The sequence below is a fragment of the Tamandua tetradactyla genome, chromosome 11 (assembly GCF_023851605.1).
Source record: "Tamandua tetradactyla isolate mTamTet1 chromosome 11, mTamTet1.pri, whole genome shotgun sequence".
Taxonomy (NCBI): Eukaryota; Metazoa; Chordata; class Mammalia; order Pilosa; family Myrmecophagidae; genus Tamandua; species Tamandua tetradactyla.
The window spans coordinates 101,270,302-101,291,288 of record NC_135337.1 but is presented as its reverse complement, the minus strand read 5'-3'; the positions used below and the strand labels follow the sequence as shown (position 1 = coordinate 101,291,288).

At 38.7% G+C, this 20,987-nt stretch overlaps 1 protein-coding gene across 1 annotated transcript; it reads left to right on the top strand.

Annotated features, from left to right (window-relative positions):
- Positions 1–14,024: 14,024 nt before the first annotated feature.
- LOC143649334 (uncharacterized) lies at positions 14,025–19,094 on the top strand. The gene is given in 4 exon segments (XM_077119437.1): positions 14,025–14,124; positions 14,621–14,703; positions 15,145–15,867; positions 15,869–19,094. Coding segments are annotated over 4 exon segments (1,293 nt in total). The 3' UTR covers positions 16,256–19,094.
- Positions 19,095–20,987: the final 1,893 nt, after the last annotated feature.

Sequence of the window (20,987 nt, the reverse complement as noted above, 5' to 3'; positions counted from 1 at the left end):
TTGATACTGATTCTCAGCTCATTCTAGGATTTCTATTCCACGTTGCCAGGAAGGTCCACACCCCTTGGGGTCATGTCCCATGTAGACAGGGGGAGAGTAGTGAGTTTGCTTGTTGTATTGCCTGGAGGCAGAGGCCTCATCTGAGCAAAAAAGGAGGTTCTCTTGGGGATAACTCTTAGGCCTAATTATAAGTAGACTTGACCTATCCTTTGTGGGGTTAAGTTTGATGTGAACAAACCCCAAGACTGTGGGCTCAACCTATAGCTTTGGTTGTCCATACTGCTTGTGAAAATATCAGTAATTCAACCTGAGGAGTTTGAATTTTCCCCCGTTCTCACCATTCCCTGAAGGAGAGTTTGCAAATACTTCTCCACTCACTGATCAGACCACTCTGGGCGTCATCAGGGCTTCACTCTGGACAAACCAATAAAATCTAATGTCTGACCGAAGGTTCCATGTACTTATGTTGTTCAACCAACTTTCTACATAAGTTATATTAGGAGATGGACTAGTCAAAATATAAATTTTGTACCAAATAAATATTTTTTGCTTTATTGTCACACATAAGTTGAAATTTGAAAATATTAATTACCGTTTATTTTCAGCACCTAGCTGTAATGACATTCCTTTGTTCTTCCTCATGCAAAAACATGTTTAAATTTGTACATTTAGTCATTATCATTATACACTCTAGGCATTCCTAGCTTATACCATCTCAATCTTTATCATCTATCTTTCTTTCTGATTTCATTTATGCCCCCAGCCCTCCTTCCTCTATCATTCTCACATTCAGCTTCATTCAGTGTTTTAACATGATTGAATTACAGTTAGGTAATATTGTGCTGTCCATTCCTGAGATTTTATATTCAGTATGTTGCACAATCTGTATCCGTTCAGCTCAAGTTACCTAATATCTTACCCTATTTATGTGTCCTGATGGTCTCTGTTACCAAGGAAATATTCCAAGTTTATTCACTAATGTTATTTCGTATCAGTGAGACCATACAGTATTTGTCCTTCTGTTTTTGGCTAATCTCACTCAGCATAATTTCCTTAAGGTCCATCCATGTTGTTATGTATTTCATAACTTTATTCTGTCTTACAGCTGCATAATATTCCATCATATGTATGTGCCACAGTTTGTTTAGCCACTCATCTGTTGATGGACATTTTGTCTGTTTCCATCTCTTTGCAATTGTAAATAACACTGCTATAAACATTGGTGTGCAAATGTCCGTTTGTGTCCTTGCTCTCATGTCCTTTGAGTAGAGACATATAATTGGTCTTGTTTTTTAATCCATTCTACCAGTTTATGTCTTTTGATTGGGGAGTTTAATCCATTAACATTTAGTGTTATTACTGCATGGGTAGTCCTTTCTTCTACCATTTTGCCTTTTGGATCTTATCTGTCATATCCAATTTTCCTTCTTTTTACCTTTACTCTTAGACTTCCTTTCTATGCTCTCCTCCATACCTCTCTGTTTTGTCTTTTCATATCTGTCCCTAGTGCTCCCTTTATTATTTCTTGCAGAACTAGTCTCTTGGTCACAAATTCTCTCCGTGGTATTTCATCTGAAAATGTTTTAATTTCTCCCTCATTTCTGAAGGACAATTTTGCTGGATATAGAATTCTTTGTTGGCAGTTTTTCTCTTTTAGTAATTTAAATATGTCATCCCACTGTCTTCTCAACTCCATGGTTTCTGTTGAGAAATCTATGCATAGTCTTATTGGGCTCCCCTGGTATGTGATGGATTGCTTTTCTCTTGCTGATTTCAAGATTCTCACTCTCTCTTTGGCCTCTGACATTGTGATTAGTAAGTGTTTTGGAGTACGTCTATTTGGATCTATTCTCTTTGGGGCATGTTGCACTTCTTGTATCTGTAATTTTAAGTCTTTCATAAGAGTTGGGAAATTTTCAGTGATAATTTCCTGCATTAGTTTTTCTCATCCTTTTCCCTTCTCTTTTCCTTCTGGGACATCCAAAACACGTATATTCATGTGCTTCATATTGTCTTTCAGTTCCCTGAGTCTCTGCTCATATTTTTCCTTTTTTTCCCTATATTTTCTTTTTCTTGCCAGATTTCAGATGTTCCATCCTCCAGTTCAGAAATCCTATGTTCTGTCTCTCAACATCTACCATTGTAGGTTTACATTTCTTTTTCATCTCTTCTACTGTGCCATTCATTCCCATAAGTTCTGTGATTTTTTTTCAGACTTTCCATTTCTTCTTTTTGTTCATTCCTTGACTTCTTTATAGATTCTCTCAATTCGTTGATTTGGTTTTTGATGAAGTTTTCCACGTCTGTTCATATATTCTGAATTAAATGTTTCACCTCCTGTATCTCATTTGAATTGTTGGTTTGTTCCTTTGACTGGACAATATCTTCAACTTTCTTAGTGTGATTTGTTATTTTTAGGTGGCGTCTATGCATTTAATTACCTTAATTAGTTTTTTTCTGGAGATTGCTTTCACTTCTTTTACCTAGGGTTTTCTTGCTGGATGAATTTGTTGTCTATTTTTTCTTTGACATTCAGTTCAGCTTTATCTGGACCTCTAGCTTAAGTTTTGTTTAACAGAGGAGAATTGTTCAGTTCTTGTTTTCTTGTTTCTTTCCCTGCTTGTATGGTGCCTTTCCCCCCCACAAACACTTAGAAGGGTTTACTTAGGTATTACAGACCACAGCCGGATTTTCCCAGACCAAACTGGCCTCCTATCAGGAGGAAAGAGTCACCTGCGTCGGTTTTCCCTGAGGGTGAGACCCAGCATGTTGAATGACTTTACTGTGAAGTCTCTGGACTCTGTTTTTCTTATCCTGCCCAGTATGTGGTGCTTGTCTGCCTGCAGGTCCCACCAGCATAAGATGATGTGGTACTTTTAACTTTGGCAGACTCTCCCTGCTGGGGGAGTGGTGGAGACAGAGGAGACATTGTAGGCTGGTTTTAATGGCTTCAAATTGCCAAACCCTGGTGTCTGAATTTCTTGAGAGAGGGATTCCACCTGAGTTCTTTACCCCTCCCTTGGGGAAGGCACAGGCTCCAGACAAGCCCTCAAACAAGTTTGTTGCAGCCTGAGAAGTCCTGCTGCTGAATCCAGAGGCAGTCAAGCCTTTGTAGAAACACAGCCACAAAAACCTCTGTTTCCTTTTCTTTTCTCTTTTTCCATCAGCCCTGCCTCCTTGGCACTGGGGCAAAAGTAAGAAACTTCCATTTTGACCACTTTTACCTAAGCTGGGGACCTATTCTTAGTAGTCAGAATTTCTTGATTAAAGACACAATTGGTATTTGGTTGGGCTCTGCCTCTGCTGCTGGTAAAGTCTCTTTCCTTTCTCCTCTGGGAAGCAGCCTGTGGGAGAGGGGTTCTGGCTGCCAAGGCTTGGGAAACTCACAGTTCTGAGGAGGCTTGCAGCTGGTCTATCTGCTCCACCCTGGGGTACACTGTGTGTCCGGTCAGTGATGTGGCCCCAAGAGCTGTTCTGTACTGTTTCTGGTTATTTTGTAGTTGTTCTGGAGGACGAACTAAAATGTGCACATTGCTAAGCTGCCATCTTGGCCCTTTGTGTTCGTGGCAATGTATTTTAAGGGTGTGGGATAGTGGTGGGAGGAATATAAGGCTTAATCAGGCTGAATTTATTGATATGTGCCCATTAAGCAGAGGTTGTGTATTCAGTGTTATAGCTTGAGTGGTTAGAAAAGATATTAACAGTTTGTTTGGATGGCTTGTTGAAACATGGATCAAAAAGTGACAAACATTACATGAAATTGAATTGCCAGAACTGCCTTGATGTAATGTAGATGAGGGGATGCAGAGGCTTATAGAGATTGGAATGCTAGAGTGAATTTATCATGCACCCCAGGAATGTCTGGAGGATGAACCTTTTACCAGAACAGTGAGAAATAAATTTGTGAGACTAGCACCATCATCCCTGAAGAGCTTTATGGTTGCACTTCCCTGTAGGTCACATGTTTCCATAGAAACTGTTGTCACTTAGTTGGAATCCTTGAACACAATGGGAATGATGGGATCCCAAGTTGTCAGAAGCCAGGTCACACCACTTAATCACCAAAGACAGGGTAGACATGGCTATTATAATAGACAGCAAACTCAGAGCAGGCATCATCATTTTATGACTCACAGACATTTGTGGCATTGACTAGTAAATCATGGGATACATAGAAATACAATAGAAGGGCAGTCTACTAAATTCTTGTTCAAGCTGTATAAACAAAAGAGTTCTAGGTCAAGTGAACAGTAGTGTAACCTGAATTACAAAAATACACAGTCATGGCACCTTATTCAATTTCCAGACTTAAAACAGTTTTCAGACCTAGAGCCCCTTGAATGAAGGGGAGGAGAGGTCCCTTTGGGGAAGAACCCTGTTACACTGCCACAAATTTATACTGTTAATCTTCCTCCAAGCCTTCCCCAAGGAGGCCGACGGAATTTTACCAGGGTAACTGTGCATTGGGGAAAAGGAAGTGATCAGATATTTTGGCAATTATTAGACACTGGTTCAGAAGTGACATTTATTCCAGGGGACCCAAAACGTTACTCTGGTCCACTGGTCAGAGTGGGGGCTTATGGGGTCCAGTGATCAATGCAGTTTTAGCTCAGGTCCATGCCATAGTGGGTTTGGTGGGCCACCAGACTAATCGTGTAGTTATTTCCCCAATTCCAGCATGTATAATTGGTATAGACATACTAAGCAACTGGCAGAATCCCCTCATTGGCTCTCCAACTCGTGCAGTGATAGCTATAATAGTGGGAAAGGCCATGTGGAAGCCACTAATACTGCCCTTAACTAGAAAAATAGTAAATCAGAAGCAATACTGGATTCCTGGAGGGATTGCAGAGATTACTGCCACTCTTAAGGACTTGAAGGATGCAGGGGTGGTGATTCCCAACACATCCCCATTCAACTCTCTGGTTTGGGCTGTGTTGAAAACAGATGGGTCTGGGAGGATGACAGTGGATTATCATAAGCTCAACCAGATTGTAACTTCAATTGTGGCTGCTGTTCCAGATGAGGTATCATTGCTTGAGCAAATCAATACGTCTCCTGGTACCTAATATGCAGCTATTGATGTGGCAAATGCTTTTTTCTCAATAGCTATTAGTAAGAACCACCAGAAACAGTTTGCTGTCAGATCTCAAGGTCAGCAGTATACTTTCACTGTCCTACCTCAGGGGTATATCAACTCTCTAGCCCTATGTCATGATCTTGTCTGCAGGGACCTTGATCATTTCTCCCTCCCACAAGACATCATACTGGTCCATTACATTGATGATATCATGTTGATTGTACCTAGTGAGCAAGAAATAACAACTACTCTAGACTTTCTGGTAAGGCATTTGCGTGTCAGAGGATGGGAGAAAAATCCAACAAAAATACAGGAGTCTTCCACCTCAGTGAAATTTCCAGATGTCCTGTGGTGTGGGGCATGTTGAGATATCTCTTCTAAGATGAGGGATAAGTTGCTGCATCTGGCCCCTTTTATGACCAAAAAGAGGCACAATGCCTACTTGGTTTTTTGGACTTTGGCGGCAACATAATCCTCATCTGGGTGTGCTACACCAGCCCATTTACTGAGTGGCCAGAAAATCTGCTAATTTTGAGTGAGGAACTGACCAAGAGGAGGCTATGTGATAGGTCCAGGCTGCTGTACAAGCTGCTCTGCAACTAGGCCATATGATCCAGCAGATTCAATGGTGCAGGAAGTGTCAGTGGCAAATAGAGATGTTGTCTGGAGCCTTTGCCAGGCCCCTATAGGAGAATCACAATGCATACCCTTAGGGTTTTGGAGCAAAGCCCTACCATCTGCTGTAGATAACTACTCTCCTTTTGAGAAAAAGTTTTTGGCCTGCTACTGGGTCTTAGTATAGACTGAACGCTTAACCTTGGGCCACCAAGTTACCATGAGACTCAAGCTGCCAATCATGAACTTGGTTTTGTCTGACCCATCAAGCCATAAAGTTGGTGTGCACAGCAGTCTACTGTAAAATGGAAATGGTATATATGAGGAAGGGCCAGAGCAGGTCCTGAACGCACAAGTAAATTACATGAAGAAGTGGCCCAAATGCCCATGGTCTCCACTCCTGCCACATTACCTTCTCTTTCCCAGACAAAAGATATGGCTTCTTGGGGAGTTCCTTACAATGAATTGACTGAGGAAGGGAAAACTCGGGCCTGGTTTACACATGGTTCAGCATGATATGCAGGTACCACTGGAAAGTGGACAGCCCTTTGTAGGGTGTCCTTGAAGGACAGAGGTGAGGGGAAATCCAGTGGGCAGAGATTTGAGCATGCACATGGTTGTTCATTTTGCTTGGAAGGAAAACTGGCCAGAGGTGCGTTTGTATACTGATTCATGGAGTGTTGCTAATGGTTTGGCTTGATGGTCAGGGACTTGGAAAGACCATAATTGGAAAATTGGTGACAAAGAGGTCTGGGGAAGAATTATGTGGATAGACCTTTCTGAGTGGGCTATGAACATGAAGATATTTGTGTCCCATCTGAATGTGCACAAGAATGTGACTTCAGCAGAGGAAGATTTTAATAATCAAGTGGATTATATGACCCAATCTGTGGATACCAGTCAGCTTCTTTCCCCAGAAACTCCTGTCATTGCCCAATGGGCTCATGATATCATGGTGGTAGGGATGGAGGTTATGCATAGGTTCAGCAACATGGACTTCCACTCACCAAGGCTGACCTGGCTACAACTGTTGCTCATTGCCCACTCTGCCAGAAGCAGAGACCCACACTCAGGCCCTGATATGGCACCATTCCCCGAAGAATGGCAGCACGTTGATTACATTGGACTACTCCCTTTATGGAAGAGGCATCTATTTGTTCTAACTGGAATAGATTCATACTCTGGATATGGGTTTGCTTACCCTGCACACATTGCTTCTGCCCAAACTACCATCCGTGGGCTTCCAGAATTCCTTATCCATCATCGTGGTATTCCACATAGTATTGCTTCTGATGAAGGAACACATTTTATGGCAAATGAAGTGCGGTAATGGGCACATGCTCATGGAATTCTCTGGTCTTGCCATGTTCCCCATCATCCAGAAGCAGCTGGATTGATAGAACGGTGGAATGGCCTTTTGAAAACTCAATTATGGTGCCAACTAGGTGACAATACCTGGAAATGCTGGGGTAATGTTCTCCAGGACACTTGTATATGCTCTGAGTCAGCGTCTGCTGTATGGTGTTGTTTCTCCCATAGCCAGGATCCATGGGTGCAAAAACCAAGGGGTGGAAATGGAAGTTGTACCACTCACTGTTACCCCTTGTGATCCATTAGGAAAATTTTTGCTTCCTGTCCCTGCGACCCTGAACTCTGCTGATCTACAGATTTTAGTTCCAAAACGGGAGTGCTTCCATCAGGAGAAACAATAATGATTCCATTGAACTGAAACCTAAAACTCCCACCTGGTCACTTTGGGCTACTTATGTCCCTGGATCAACAAGCCAAGAAGGGGATTACATTATTGTCTGGGGTGGTTGACCCTGACTATCAGGGGGAAGTAGTAGTTCAACTACATAATGGAGGTAAAGGAGAGTTTTCTTGGAATATAGGAGACCCCTTAGTGTGTCTTTTAGTACTACCATGCCCTGTGATTAAAATCAATGGAAAATGGCAACAACCCAATCCAGGTAGGGCTACCAATGGCTCTTAAATTTTAAGAATCAAAGTTGGGGTCACCCCACCAGGCAAAGAACCACGTCCAACTGAAGTGCTTGCTGAAGGTAAAGGGAACATGGAATGGGTAATGGGAGAAGGTAGTGATAAATATGAATTTCGACCACATGATCAGTTACAGAAACAAGGACTGTAATGCTCTTTTGTTCATGTTGTACTATTTAAGTTGTAAGGTATTAAGTTTAAGAATGAATATTGTCCATGGTTTTGCACTGTGTCCTGTAGAGATTTAATGTGTTTCCAGTTATATGCAGGACAGTTGATTATTGTTAGGTGAAAGAAAAAATGTGTGTCTTATTGTTTTTTATTGAGAAATTAGGTATGGTTTAAGGTGGTATGTATAGCTGCCAAGTTGACAAGCGGTGGTCTGTCATGGTCTGGTTCATGTGTCAATTTGGTCAAGTGGTGGGACCTGTTTGTCTGGTTGGGCAAGTGCTGGTCTGTCTGCTGCGATGAGGACATTTCATAGAATTAAATCATGATAATGTCAGCTACATTCACAGTTGATTACATTGTAATCAGCCAAAGGGGAGTGTCTTCTGCAAGGAGTAATGCTTAATCTGATCACTGGAAGCCTTTAAAGAAGGATTTAGAAGAGACAGTCTCTTCCTGTCTCGAGTATTGTTCCTCTCCTGTGGAATTCGTCCAGCCCTTCCACTGGAATCATCAGCTTCACAACCTGCCCTGCGAATTTTGGACTCTGCGTTCCCACAGTAACGTGAGACACTTTTATAAATTTTATATTTGCGAGTGTTACCTGTTGATTCTGTTTCTCTAAAGAACCCTAACTAATACACAAGGTGATGTATATAGCTGCCAAGTTGACAAGGGGTGGACTGTGATGTTTAGGTTCTGGCTTCCACTTGGCTAAATGATTTTGCCCAGTTATCTGGTCAGAGAAGCATCAGCCTGACAATTGCTGCAAGGATATTTTGTGGCTAGTTGATAAACTGTATAGCTGTTTTATTAAATCATGAGTTTCTTTATTGCATCTGTGGCTGATTACATCTGTGGCCAACTAAGGTGTGTCTCACACAATGAATTGATCCAATCATTCAAGGGCTTTTAAGAGTGAGGAGAGGTTCTCTCAGTGCCTCTTCAGTCAGCAAGCCTCTCCTGTGGAGTTAATCCAGAAACTTCATCAAGCCTGTAAGATCCACAGCTTGCTTTATGGATTTTGGACCTTCCATTCCCACATTTGCGTTAGACATCTTTATAAATCCCATATTCACAGATATCTCCTATTGGTTCTGTTTCTCTACAGAGTGCTGACTAGCACATAGTGTAATTTGGCTAATTGTATAATCCATCTTCTTAGCAGAACTTACACTTACCTGTTAAAAATAGGAGAAATGTAGAGTGCATGACATTCAAAAGGTATGAAGAATATCTGGCATATTTATGAGTATGCAGGAGTTATTAAATTATAAGGACATAATATGGTTACCAGGTATATTTGAAAACTTTTAGGAATTTAGAATATGTGTAGCCCAGGGTCAGTATCTTACTCAATTGCTGTTTCAGATGCAGTCATGGAAAATTGCATGTATTTGGAGTCACTGATTCTTGTAGTTTTGACTGGTGTAAGTGTAGATGGAGTTTAGTCTCAGTAAATATCTGTTGAAATTACAAAATTTTAGTCTCAGTAAATATCTGTTGAAATTACAAAATGTGAACTCAAATGTGTAGTACTGATGAAGAGAGATAGATGATGTTTGTTGAGAGATTTCAATACATTTCAGGTCCCCATGCAGAAGGAGAATCTGCATATTGGGATTATTTCTGTGGAAAGACTAAAAGAGGAGGTTGTGGCCACAGGTTGAGACCTCTGATATTGGTTATGAGAGAGATAATCCATAGGATCTGAGTGGTGTGTAATACTCCAAGAATTTAAGCTTGGCAGGCTGTCATAGTAGAATTCAAATTCTACTTATGTCATTTCCTAACCATGTAATTTTGTCATAATACTAAAATTTTCTGAACCTCTGATTATGCCATTTGTTAAATTGGTAGACATCTGGATTATTGTGAGAATTAAGTAAGCAAATACAGCTAAGCAGAGTCAAACATAATACACTTTTTCTTTTTTCTGGAACTCAGATAAAATTTGTGATTTAATCTTATTATGGGTTATGACAGATTAGCATGATTTGTTCATGCACTACATTAATTATTTACATTGTTTTAGGAGATAATTTATTTGTAACAAATAATTAATGCTTTCATACACTTATGCATTGACACACACATATCATGTACACAGAGTGAGAAAGGAAAGGCAGATATTATTCCAGAAATAGTGATTAATAAGGCCTAGGAATTCAGCAACCACCTTACTGAATTTATCAGATGGAGCAACTAGATCTCATCACAAACCTCTTAATTCTATATTTTATTAGTCTCCTGCCTTGTGAGGATTGTGGGACATGATAGAAACCTTAAGACACATGTACTCCTGTTAGTTTCTTATTCAGGCAATTTTGAGGTCTTGATTTGGAGGATGTACATCACTGATTCCTTTAAATGAATTTAGTCCTTGATGTGATTAACCCAGTCATAAAATAATTTTGATGTTGCATGACTAATGTCCAAATACATTTTGGAAATATCTAAAATTCAGGGCCGAATGGGTTGAGGCAGTTATCTCCCTAAAAACTCCAAGGAGTTGAATGAAGATCATGCCAAGAAATTGCATGCAGAGAGGAAGGAGCAGGGTCAAGTACAAGAGGAGTGAGGAATGAATGACCTGGGGTAAATTTTAGAGAAACAATGATGGAGCATAAGCCAAGAATGCTTAAATTAGAATTTTCAGGATATTTGGCTACAGGTGGGGATTGAAATCCACACGTGGTATAAGTTAGGGATCCCTGTTTTAGAATCATGAAGGGGATTGAAAAACCCTGAGTATCATGGATAATTGACAAATGAAAGTCCATAATTTTCATTTTCTCATCTATAAGATATCCTGTGACACATTTTCATTATCAGAAACAATATCCATATCATACAATTATTTGAGTTTAAGAGATGAGACTTCCACTCTGCTTCTCTTAGAGCACACTACATTTTTTTGTTGGTTAGACTGGTAATGTTACTTCTAGATGAATTTTTCAATATACATGACAGCTGGTTCTAAATGTGAAACTGTTTTGAATATTTTGGCTTCTTTTTTGATTGTCAGCATTGGTCACTTACTGTTTGAACTGCCTGAGTGAAAAACCAGAGGAATACAGTTGGTGGTAGAACTATTGACAATGCAACTACTGGTGAGTAGAGACTGCTGTTTTTATTGAAATTGGATGTATATGCAGAAATATGGAGATTTCTCCTACTGTCCTGGCCCATTCTAAAGATACTCATGAGCTATTCATATATTTGAAATTCCAGGACTCTGGTACACATGGGGTGAGCTTGGAACTGAGTTAGAAGTAATCTCCCTCCCAACATTTATACTAATTGGTTCCACCCTATATTAAAGCTGGGTATTCACAAAAGAGATGCAAAAGGATTTGTAGTCCTCATGCAGCTCATGGTTGCATTGCAGATCTAATTCACTATGCTAGTGGTAGTAATGTGCTTAGGATTGTGGTATACAAGGAATAGAGATGAGTAACCACATAACTTAGTCCACTAGGGAGGCAGATGGTTCATCAGGTGAGCTCAATCAATCCAGTGTTATGAGTACTGTGGTGAGGGCTATGTAGTACTCAGGAGAACATAAGAAAGAATCCAGAAAATGCAATGAAAAGCAATGAATTTATTTTACCCAATAGTGAGCTTCTTACAGTTTTGATAGACATACTTGCATATTTTACAGATATTTGAAATTATCATTATCATCTTGTCCCAAATTAACCATTTTCTCTCTATTGAAATATATTTGTACACTTTTGGTAAGTGGAAACAAAGGACAGGGAGTAAAGTTTCCTTACTTTAAGCTCTGCATACAGTAGTATTGTAAGTAGAGTAAAATTTCAGAAATTATGAAAATATGTATAGAAGTAGAGAGAAAGAGACTAGAAACAATAAATAGTCTATTTTACCCTTGAATAGAAAATCGAGTTGAATACACAAGAGACAAAAATGAAACATGGTTTGGAAGCCCAAGAGAACATTGAATATAGGATGCCTCCTATGACAGAAATCACCCTAGCACAGTACCTTATTACAGATATCTCAGGGAGCCTGGTTTTGTTACTGAATAGCCTACCTTCATAGCTCATTTAAAAACCTGAGTTTTTGTAGAGTCAAAATAGGGAGAACATACAGTTCCCAAGTTCTGTATAAAGCCTGTATAGTTCCACAGAATTATGTAAATTGCTTCAAGACTTTCTGCCATTTTAATTGAGAATAGTTTTATCACTTCTTAATGGGTGCTGATTAGGTAGGAATCATCATCCAATCAGAGTTTTCAAAACTTGTAAAAATTTGTGAAACTGTTCCTTAGATGAATAAAATGAGGCCATTACAGGTGCCTCAAATTGGTTAAGTTGGATTTTAATCTTCGGTCCAGATAGAGGTCATGTGAAAACTGAAAACACACTAAAAAATGGTGTATAACTCGTTAGATCCTAGGGAAAGAAGATTGCCATGTGGAGGCTGTGGGAAGACTGAGCAATCCTGTTTGTATGTGGTCAGCATACAAGCACAGCAGAAGGGAACCATAGGATTGCTATTTTAATGTGAGTCAGGTTAGTAGATTTTCTGCAAGAGTTTCAAGGGTTGGTTAGTTTAAAGCAAATAACTGTGGAAAGGGTCCCAGTGTTGAAGAGATGGCACCTTACTCTATTTGGGACCACCTGCATTCTGAGGGAGACATGTCAGTGGTGTTGGTGTTGATCAAAGATGTTAGTTTGAATTCTGAGGAGCTTAGGCTGCAGGAATGGAAAACTGTTAGCTAGGTCAAAAGTCAGTATTGAGGCAAGTGACATTTTCAAAGGAAGATGAATGTTGAAGCAGAACATGTAAGTATTTTGATAGGACTGAAGGGAATATTTGAACCACAGTTATGTTCAAAAGTGGCAGATTAAGAATATGGCTTCCCTCAAGATAAATCTGTGGATTTATTTGAAATTCATGAAGAAGAATTTTTTCTGAAGGGGAGAAATTTAGTTATGAATTTCCAATAGAAAAAATTTAAATCAGCCTACAGAAGTTATCAGTTTTTTGGAAAATTTCCAGATTATATCACACCATAAATTATGCCATTTCCCTTTATGGTGAGGTTTTATCTATTCAGAATGTGTACATGTCTGTCAGTGTACCTGAATGATAGGTGCCAGGCTAGAAGTGAGAACAATTGGACTGCAATCCTTTGGTTTAAGCTATTTATACACAGAAAATACTCTCTTCCTCAGTGTGGTTATTTTAACCAATCTACAGTGCATATTAGTAGTGATGGCCTTGTCTGAACACAAATGCCTATGTTGTTTTAGGAATCAGTGACCTTCAGTGATGTAGCCATAGATTCAAAGGAAGAGTGGGCCTTGCTGGACACAAACCAGAAAAAGCTGTTCAGAAATGTTATGCTAGAGAGTATCAATCACCTGGTGTCTGTAGGTGAGTTTATCAAACAAATTTCTGTCTGTCTATCTACCTATCTATCTGTCTATCTATCTATCTATCCATTTATCTGCCTATGAGCCATCTATCTAATCTATCATCAGTTTATTCAAGTATCTAGACAACTATATGCCACTCCGATCTCTACTCTGATGCTTTTTCATTTTGACTACTTCAAAGAAACTGACTCTTTACTTTTTATTTACATCTAATTTTCACACCAGGGGCATGTAAATGTCCTGAATACAATTTCATGTCTTTCTTGCTGCTTAATCTCCAACATTAACAACAGTCCTAAGAACTCATTGAATATCTTTATGGATAAAATTATGGGAATAAATATTCTCTAAATAATCATTATCTGCTAGGGTCTGTGGTGAGGTTTCAGCAAAAAGAAGACAATATTATGCACACTCTTTCCACATGGAAAATAGATTGTTCTAGTGTGGCTTATATTTATTGGGTTATTTTATAAAATACTCTTCAACCATTATGAATTCATATCTTCTCCTCCTATGAGAAGGCTGAGGAAACTGTAGTCTATGAATTTAGGCTCAGGAATCTTCTTCTTTGATAGAAGCTCTAGAGATGTCCTTTGCTGGAAAAGGATTAGCAATATGCTGTGTAAATTATACTTACTTGTGCTTCTCTTCATATTTTACCTTATTTTCCCTCATACTTTTTCTTGGCCTTGATGTTCATGAACTTGTTTCAGCATAAAACTCAAAATATGTGTTTCTTTTTTAAATAAATGGGGTATCAGCTCTGCAAATCCGAATTGGTTTCCCAGTTGGAACGAAGAGAAGAACTGTGGAGAGAAAGATTAGGATTTCTTCAAGGACAGGGTCCAGGTGAGTTATAGGACCCTATACTTCAATATGAGTATTGGCTGACCAATTAATGAACTGGTGCTTGAAACCATCAACTGAAGATTTCCTTAGTTGAGTGACATTCTTTGAAATGTAGGCTATGATTTTGGGAAAATAATTCTCAATAGGGTAATTATCCCATAAATGTATGAAGCTCTAGTCAAGAACCCATCTGTGATTGTACTTGGTTCAGAGAAAGGGATATTTATGTATTTGTAGGAATTAAAATTTCACATAATGGTCCTTGTTCTGATACTTCACTTTCATGCATTTCCCTATCTTTACCACCCACCATACCAAAATGTTTATGCTGAAAGTTATTAGTTGTCGATTTCTGTTGCTACCTAGAGCATACCTTATTTTTTCCATTTTTCCCCATCTAAGTGACAATATTCGAAACATAATCACATAAGCATTGGGCTTTCTATTATTTAATTCTACTTATACCACCCTATAATGGTCCTAATTGGTATTAAAGGCAGTGAAAATGACCAGGAAATTGAAGAAATGATAACCATGCAAAGTATCTACAAGAAAGACACATCTACCATCCACTCAAAGGTAAACTTCATGAGTCTGAGCACTGGCCTCCCATATAGAGCGCTAGGATTTAATAAATTAGGATTTCAACACAATCATATGGCTGTAACTAAACTGGGATTAAACACTGTCCCATATAAAAATTTTGGATAGTTTCATTTAAGGGAAAAATTCACTTGAGCTGAAAACTATAACCTGAAGTCTTATAAAAGTAAAATTGCATTAATATGTCTCATACACATATTCTTTGAAACATAATGAACTTTTCAAAATTAAGTAGGTATCTCTGCAGTTGAGATGTTACAGAAGAGAAAATCCATGCATACATTAAAGTACCACACCAAGTGCATGTAATAAATGTGATGAATTTTAATTGCAGACTCAGTGAATGATTAGACTAGAGAGTTGAATTAATAAATATATGTGGGGATGCAACTTTAATGTATCTCTTCTCATTTGTAGCAGAATATCTGTTACAGTGGAAAGGATCTTTTTGAAAGTAATGATTTGGGAGAAGAGTTCATTCACTTCACATCTACTGACATGGGAAAAGATCCTTGTGAAGACAAACAATTTCAAAAAGCACTCAATGATCAGTCATTCTTTAGTCAACATAAACAAACTCATACCAGATGCATGACACATGACTGTAATCTATGTAGAAAACTTTTCAGAAAAGGTTCTGTCCTTAAACAATATGAGGAAATGAACATTGGAGAGAAGCCACATGGCTGCCATCCAGGTGACAAAGACTTAACTGCTAGTTCTACCCTCAGACAACATAAGAGAACTCAAAATGGGGTAAAACAATATATCTGCCAGGTATGTGGAAAGGATTTCATTTATAACAGTCAACTCAGAAAACATGAGAGAACTCTCACTTGGCAGAAACCACATATCTGCCATCTATGCAGGAAATCTTTCAGTCAATTTTGCAACCTTAGGCAGCATGAGAGAACTCACATTGGAGAGAAACCATATGTCTGCCAGCTATATGGGAAAGCCTTTAAACATTGTGCTAACTTTAAGAAACATGAGAGAATGCATACTGGAGAGAAACTATATATCTGCCATCTTTATGGGAAATCTTTCAGTCAATGTAGTACACTTAGGGAACATGAGAGAATTCACACAGGAAAGAAACCATATGTCTGCCACCTATGTGGAAAATCCTTCAGTCAATGTTGTATGTAACCTTAGGCAATATGAAAGAACTCACACTGGAGAGAAACCATATGTCTGCCATCTATGTGGAAAAACCTTTAATCAATGTGCTAACTTTAAGAAACATGAGAGAATCTGTACTGGAGAAAAAACGTATATCTGCCATATATGTGGGAAATCTTTCAGTCAATGTAATACCCTTAGGGTACATGAGAGAATTCACACTGGAGAAAACCCATATGTCTGTCATCTATGTGGGACAGCCTTCCATCAAAGTACTAACCTTAAGAGACATGAGAAAACTCACACTGGAGAAAAACCATATGTTTGTCATCTATGTGGGAAATCTTTCAGTCAATGTAGTACCCTTAAAAGACATGAGAGAATTCATACTGAGAAGAAATCATAAGTCTGCAATTTATGTGGGGAATCTTTCATTGCATGTCAAAAACTTAGGTGACATGAGAAACCATTTGTCTGACACGTAGGTGGAAAATCTACACATTATTCTGCCATTAGACAGCATCAGAAAATTCATTAAATAGGTTGTGCACATGGAGAATTCTTCAGTCACAATTCTCATTTTTAACCAAAATGGAAGAACTCAGAAAGGAGTGTATTTCTCTGTCAATGTAATCAATGTGTAAAGGCTTTAATTAAATCTATTCTCAAACAATAGGATTGTACTATCCAGGGAGAACAGGATAGGCATCTATAATTACCTTTAATAGATTTCAGCTGAGCTCCAGCCTTCATGTGCACAAGCATACTCTATAGTAGCTGTCATGGTTATATCTGGTGTCAGATTTGCCAAGTGATGATGTCTTGTTGTCATGTCAGTCAGTTAATGGCATGATCATTGCTGCAAGGATATTTGGTGACTGGTCGATAAACCAGAAGTTTTTTGTATTTTATCATCAGTCAATTGATTATATCTGTGGCTGATAATATCTGTGATCAATATAAGTGTGCTTCCACCAACAAGATAATCTGATCACTTGAAGATTTTTAAGGCAGAAGAGAGACTGTTTCACTGCTTCTCCATCCAGCAAGCATCTCTTCTGGAATTCATCAAGGCCCTTCATCAGAGTAGCCAGCTTCCAAATATGGCCTGTGGATTTTGGACATTTCCTTTTCTATGGCTTCATGAGACCTCCTTATAAATCTCTTATTTGCAAATATCTCCTGCTTGTTCTGTTTCACTAGAGAATCCTGACTAGCACAGATTGCTGCCAAGAGTGAGGTGATCCTTGAGAAACAATATTAAAAATGGGTTTTCACAAGAGGTTTTCTACTTTGATTCAAGACAGAGGTACTTATGATTCTGTTTCCAACAATTAAGATGACACTGATAGTCCATTGGAGATAAGCAAACTATCACCATTAGATTTTTCAAATTGTATGCTTATGTGAGGCAAGGCTCTAGGTGAAAGTGTTTTTGACATCTTTATGGAGTTTTGTGAAATTAAAAGGTATAATCATGTTGGCTAGTTGTTAGCTACACTGGATGCAATTATGAAGGAAAGGGAGGAACTGAAGCTTTCAAATTTGCCGCTTAAGCTTCAGATCAATGTTGTAAAAGTTTCCACGTTTGCCCTGAAAGAAAATCTTATTTCCTGTGGTTGCAGACTTGAGATCTGTAAAAAACAGACACAGAGACTCATTGTGTGTGTAGCAAATTTAAGATGTTAAATAAACTGTCAATCTTGCTGTGTCTGCTGTTAAAGTAGGGGCTTCGACTGGAAAAGAATGGGGTCCTGAAATGTGGGGTGGGAATATATGGCTTGATAAAGATGGCAATGTGAGATGACTCCTGGAATCTGCTGAGCCTTTGCTAGTTATAACTTTATTGGACTCTCCTGATGAAAGTGGTTCCCATCGTCCACACTTCCTTGATGGAACTATTTCCCAGCCTCCAATCTGCCCAGAGGAAACTTCCATCCAACTTTCATCTAATGAAATTAACCCTTCAGTGCTCGCTAACCCTGTAACCACCTCCATTGGGGAAAGCCTCATTCCTCTGCCTGGGGTGACTAATCCTGTCTCACCAGATGAACTACAATGGGATGCCCTCTGGTAATTGTCTTGAAAGACACTTCAATTTATTTTCATGACCCACCATCGTCAGTCTTCTTTTCTTCAAGATCTATAACTACACTAACATCCCAACACTCCCAGGTATGGCACCATTCCCTGAGGTGATAATCTTCCTCTCTGTTGGAAGATTGATTATATTGGACCACTTCAATCATGGAAGGGACAGAAATTTCTTCTAATTGCTACAAGCATACACTCCAAATAAGGGTTTGCCTTCTCTTCATGCAATGCTTCCACAAAAAACTACCATCTGTGGACTTATGGATTTCCTTATTGACATCATGGTATTCCCCACAGCGTTAATTCTGATAAAGAAACCCACTTAACAACAAATGAAGTGTGGTAATGGGCACATGCTCATGAAGTTCTCTGGTCTTATCATGTTCCCCAACATCCTGAGGCAGCTTGTTTGAGAGAAGTGTGGAAAAACCTTTTGAAAACTCAATTATGGGGACAATTATGTGGTAATAGCTTGAAAGGCTGGCACAATGTTCTACAGGAGGCTGTTTATGTTCAGAATCAGTTTCTACTATATCGTACTGTTTCTTCCAGGATTCAGGGGTCCAAGAATCAAGGGGTGGAAATGAGAGTCACATCACTCATTATCACCCATTATGGTCCACTAAGAAAGTTTTGCTTTTTGTCACTGAAATCTTATGCTCTGCTGGTTTATAGATCTTAGTTTCAAAAGGACAAGTGCTCCTACCAGGAGACGCAAAAATAATTCCATTGAAATGGGAGTTAAGATTGCCACCTGGCCACATTAGGCTTCATGCCACTGAATCAACAGGCATGAAAGGAGATTACTTTTCTGTCTGGGTGGTTCATCCTGACAATCAAGGGGAAATAGGACTGAAACTACACAATGGAGGTGAAGAAATGTTTTCCTGGAATATGGGACATCCCTTAGGTTACCTCTTAGTACTACTGTGGCCTGTGATTAACGTAAATGGAAATTTGTAACAACCCAATCCATGCAGGACTACCAATTACTCAGAAACTTGAAGAATGAAGTTTTGGTTCACTGAACCTGGCAAAGAACCATAACCAACTAAAGTGCTTGCTGAGGGTAAAAGGAAAATGGAATGGGTAGTAGAAGAATTTAATGATAAGTATGAACTATGACTATGTGACCAGTAACAGAAATTAGAAGTGTGAATATTTCTCATCTGTTTTGTTATAAGTATGTTTGCATTTGTGCATAAGAAATTAGCTTGTTTTCTTACAATATGACATAAATTGTATTGTTCATGTTTTATTATTTAAGTCATAGGATATGAATTTTAACAATGAATGTTACCTAAGGACTTGCACCTTATTCTGGAGAGATGTAATGCATTTTTTGTTGTACCCAGGCCAGTTGAATATTGTCAGGTGAAACATATGTCTGTCTACTGTGTTCTATTTGGAAATTAAGCATGTTTTAAAGTGATGTGCATATGTGCCAAGTTGACAGGTGATGGACTGTGATGTTTAGATTCATGTGTCTACTTGGCCAAGTGATAAGGCACAGTTGTCTGGTCAGTCAAGCAACGGTGTAACCATAGTGTAAGGAAAAGATACATTTGTAAAGTCTGTTCTGTTGAACCGATGTTGCCATTGCATGCAACTGACATCACTATTGCATGACTTTGGTAAGAAACAGATGAAATGTGCACATAGCTGGAAGGACTGACTATCTTCCCAGAAGGAGGTGTACTTTGATAAAGATATCTAGGTACCAGGAAGCTACTCTCCATCCCTGGTCATTTCCCAAAAGGCCAAACTGGACCTGGTTACATAAACTAATTGGAATTCAACCACTGTTGTGAAAAAGTATCATAAAAACTGCATGTAAGCAGATAGAAAGAGAGAGGAGAATCTTAGGAAAAAAGAGAGAGCATCTCATCAGAATCTTATACAGGGAAAGAATGCTTTGTTATGTATTTTTACTAAGGAGACTCTGAATGCTGTTTCTAATATGCTGTTGCATATTTTTACTAATGAGATTTGGAATGCTGCTTCTGAGACTTCCCAACACTTTTCTTCAGGAGTTGGTGTCATCTTATCTGGTGACGTAACCATGTCTTATTTTTTGGGGGGGGGTGCATGGTCTGGGAATTGAACCCAGGCCTCCCACATGAAAAATGTGCATTCTACCCCTGAGCCACCCATTTACCCAACCATGCATTATTTTTGAAAGTTCCTTTAATTATTTTCAATTACTTTCTTTTAATTTCTTCCCTAATAAAATCTGTTTCCATATCACTGAAGTCTGGGTTGTCCATGAATCTGAACCTATAAATTAACTGGCCACAAATATCATATTCCCTTTCATGCAACACATTGCTACAAGGATATTTTGTGGTTGATTGATAAACTGAAAGCCTGGAGTACTAAATTATCAGTCAGTTGATTGTATATGAGGATGATTACATTTGTGATCAATAAAGGTGTGCCTCCCACCAATGATATAATTGAATCAGTTGAAGATTTTTAAAGAAGAAGGGAGACTACATCACTGCTTTCTCAGACAAGGAGTCTTTCCTGCGGAGTTCATACAGACTCTTATCAGAGCTGCCAGCTTCACAGCTTACCTTGAGCATTTTGAACTCTTCCATTCCCACTATTGTGTGACACTCTTATAAACCTCATAATTACAGATACATCCTTTGGTACTGTTTCTCTAGAGAACTCTGACCAATGCAGTAGGAATAACGCCTATGCCAGAAAATTGTGCAGAAAAACCTTTACCAGCAATAGCAAATTCTATGAGATTATTTTTGATGGAGTAATTACTCAATAAACAAATGTGATAAATTATTTACTTGCATAGCAATGAATGGAATATATGAAAAGTTTCACATTTTGTAAAACATTCTTTCTATATAGAATAAAAAAATCTCTGGTAGTTTTGAACGTATTCATCAATGTTAAATTTATCATACAGAGAAAATATCAACACTAAATTCAAAGTGAAAGAAGTGTTCCTCTGGAGTTCACATCATCAATATCAGACTAAGAAAAACATTTAACAAGAAAACTTTACCACACAATTCAACAAA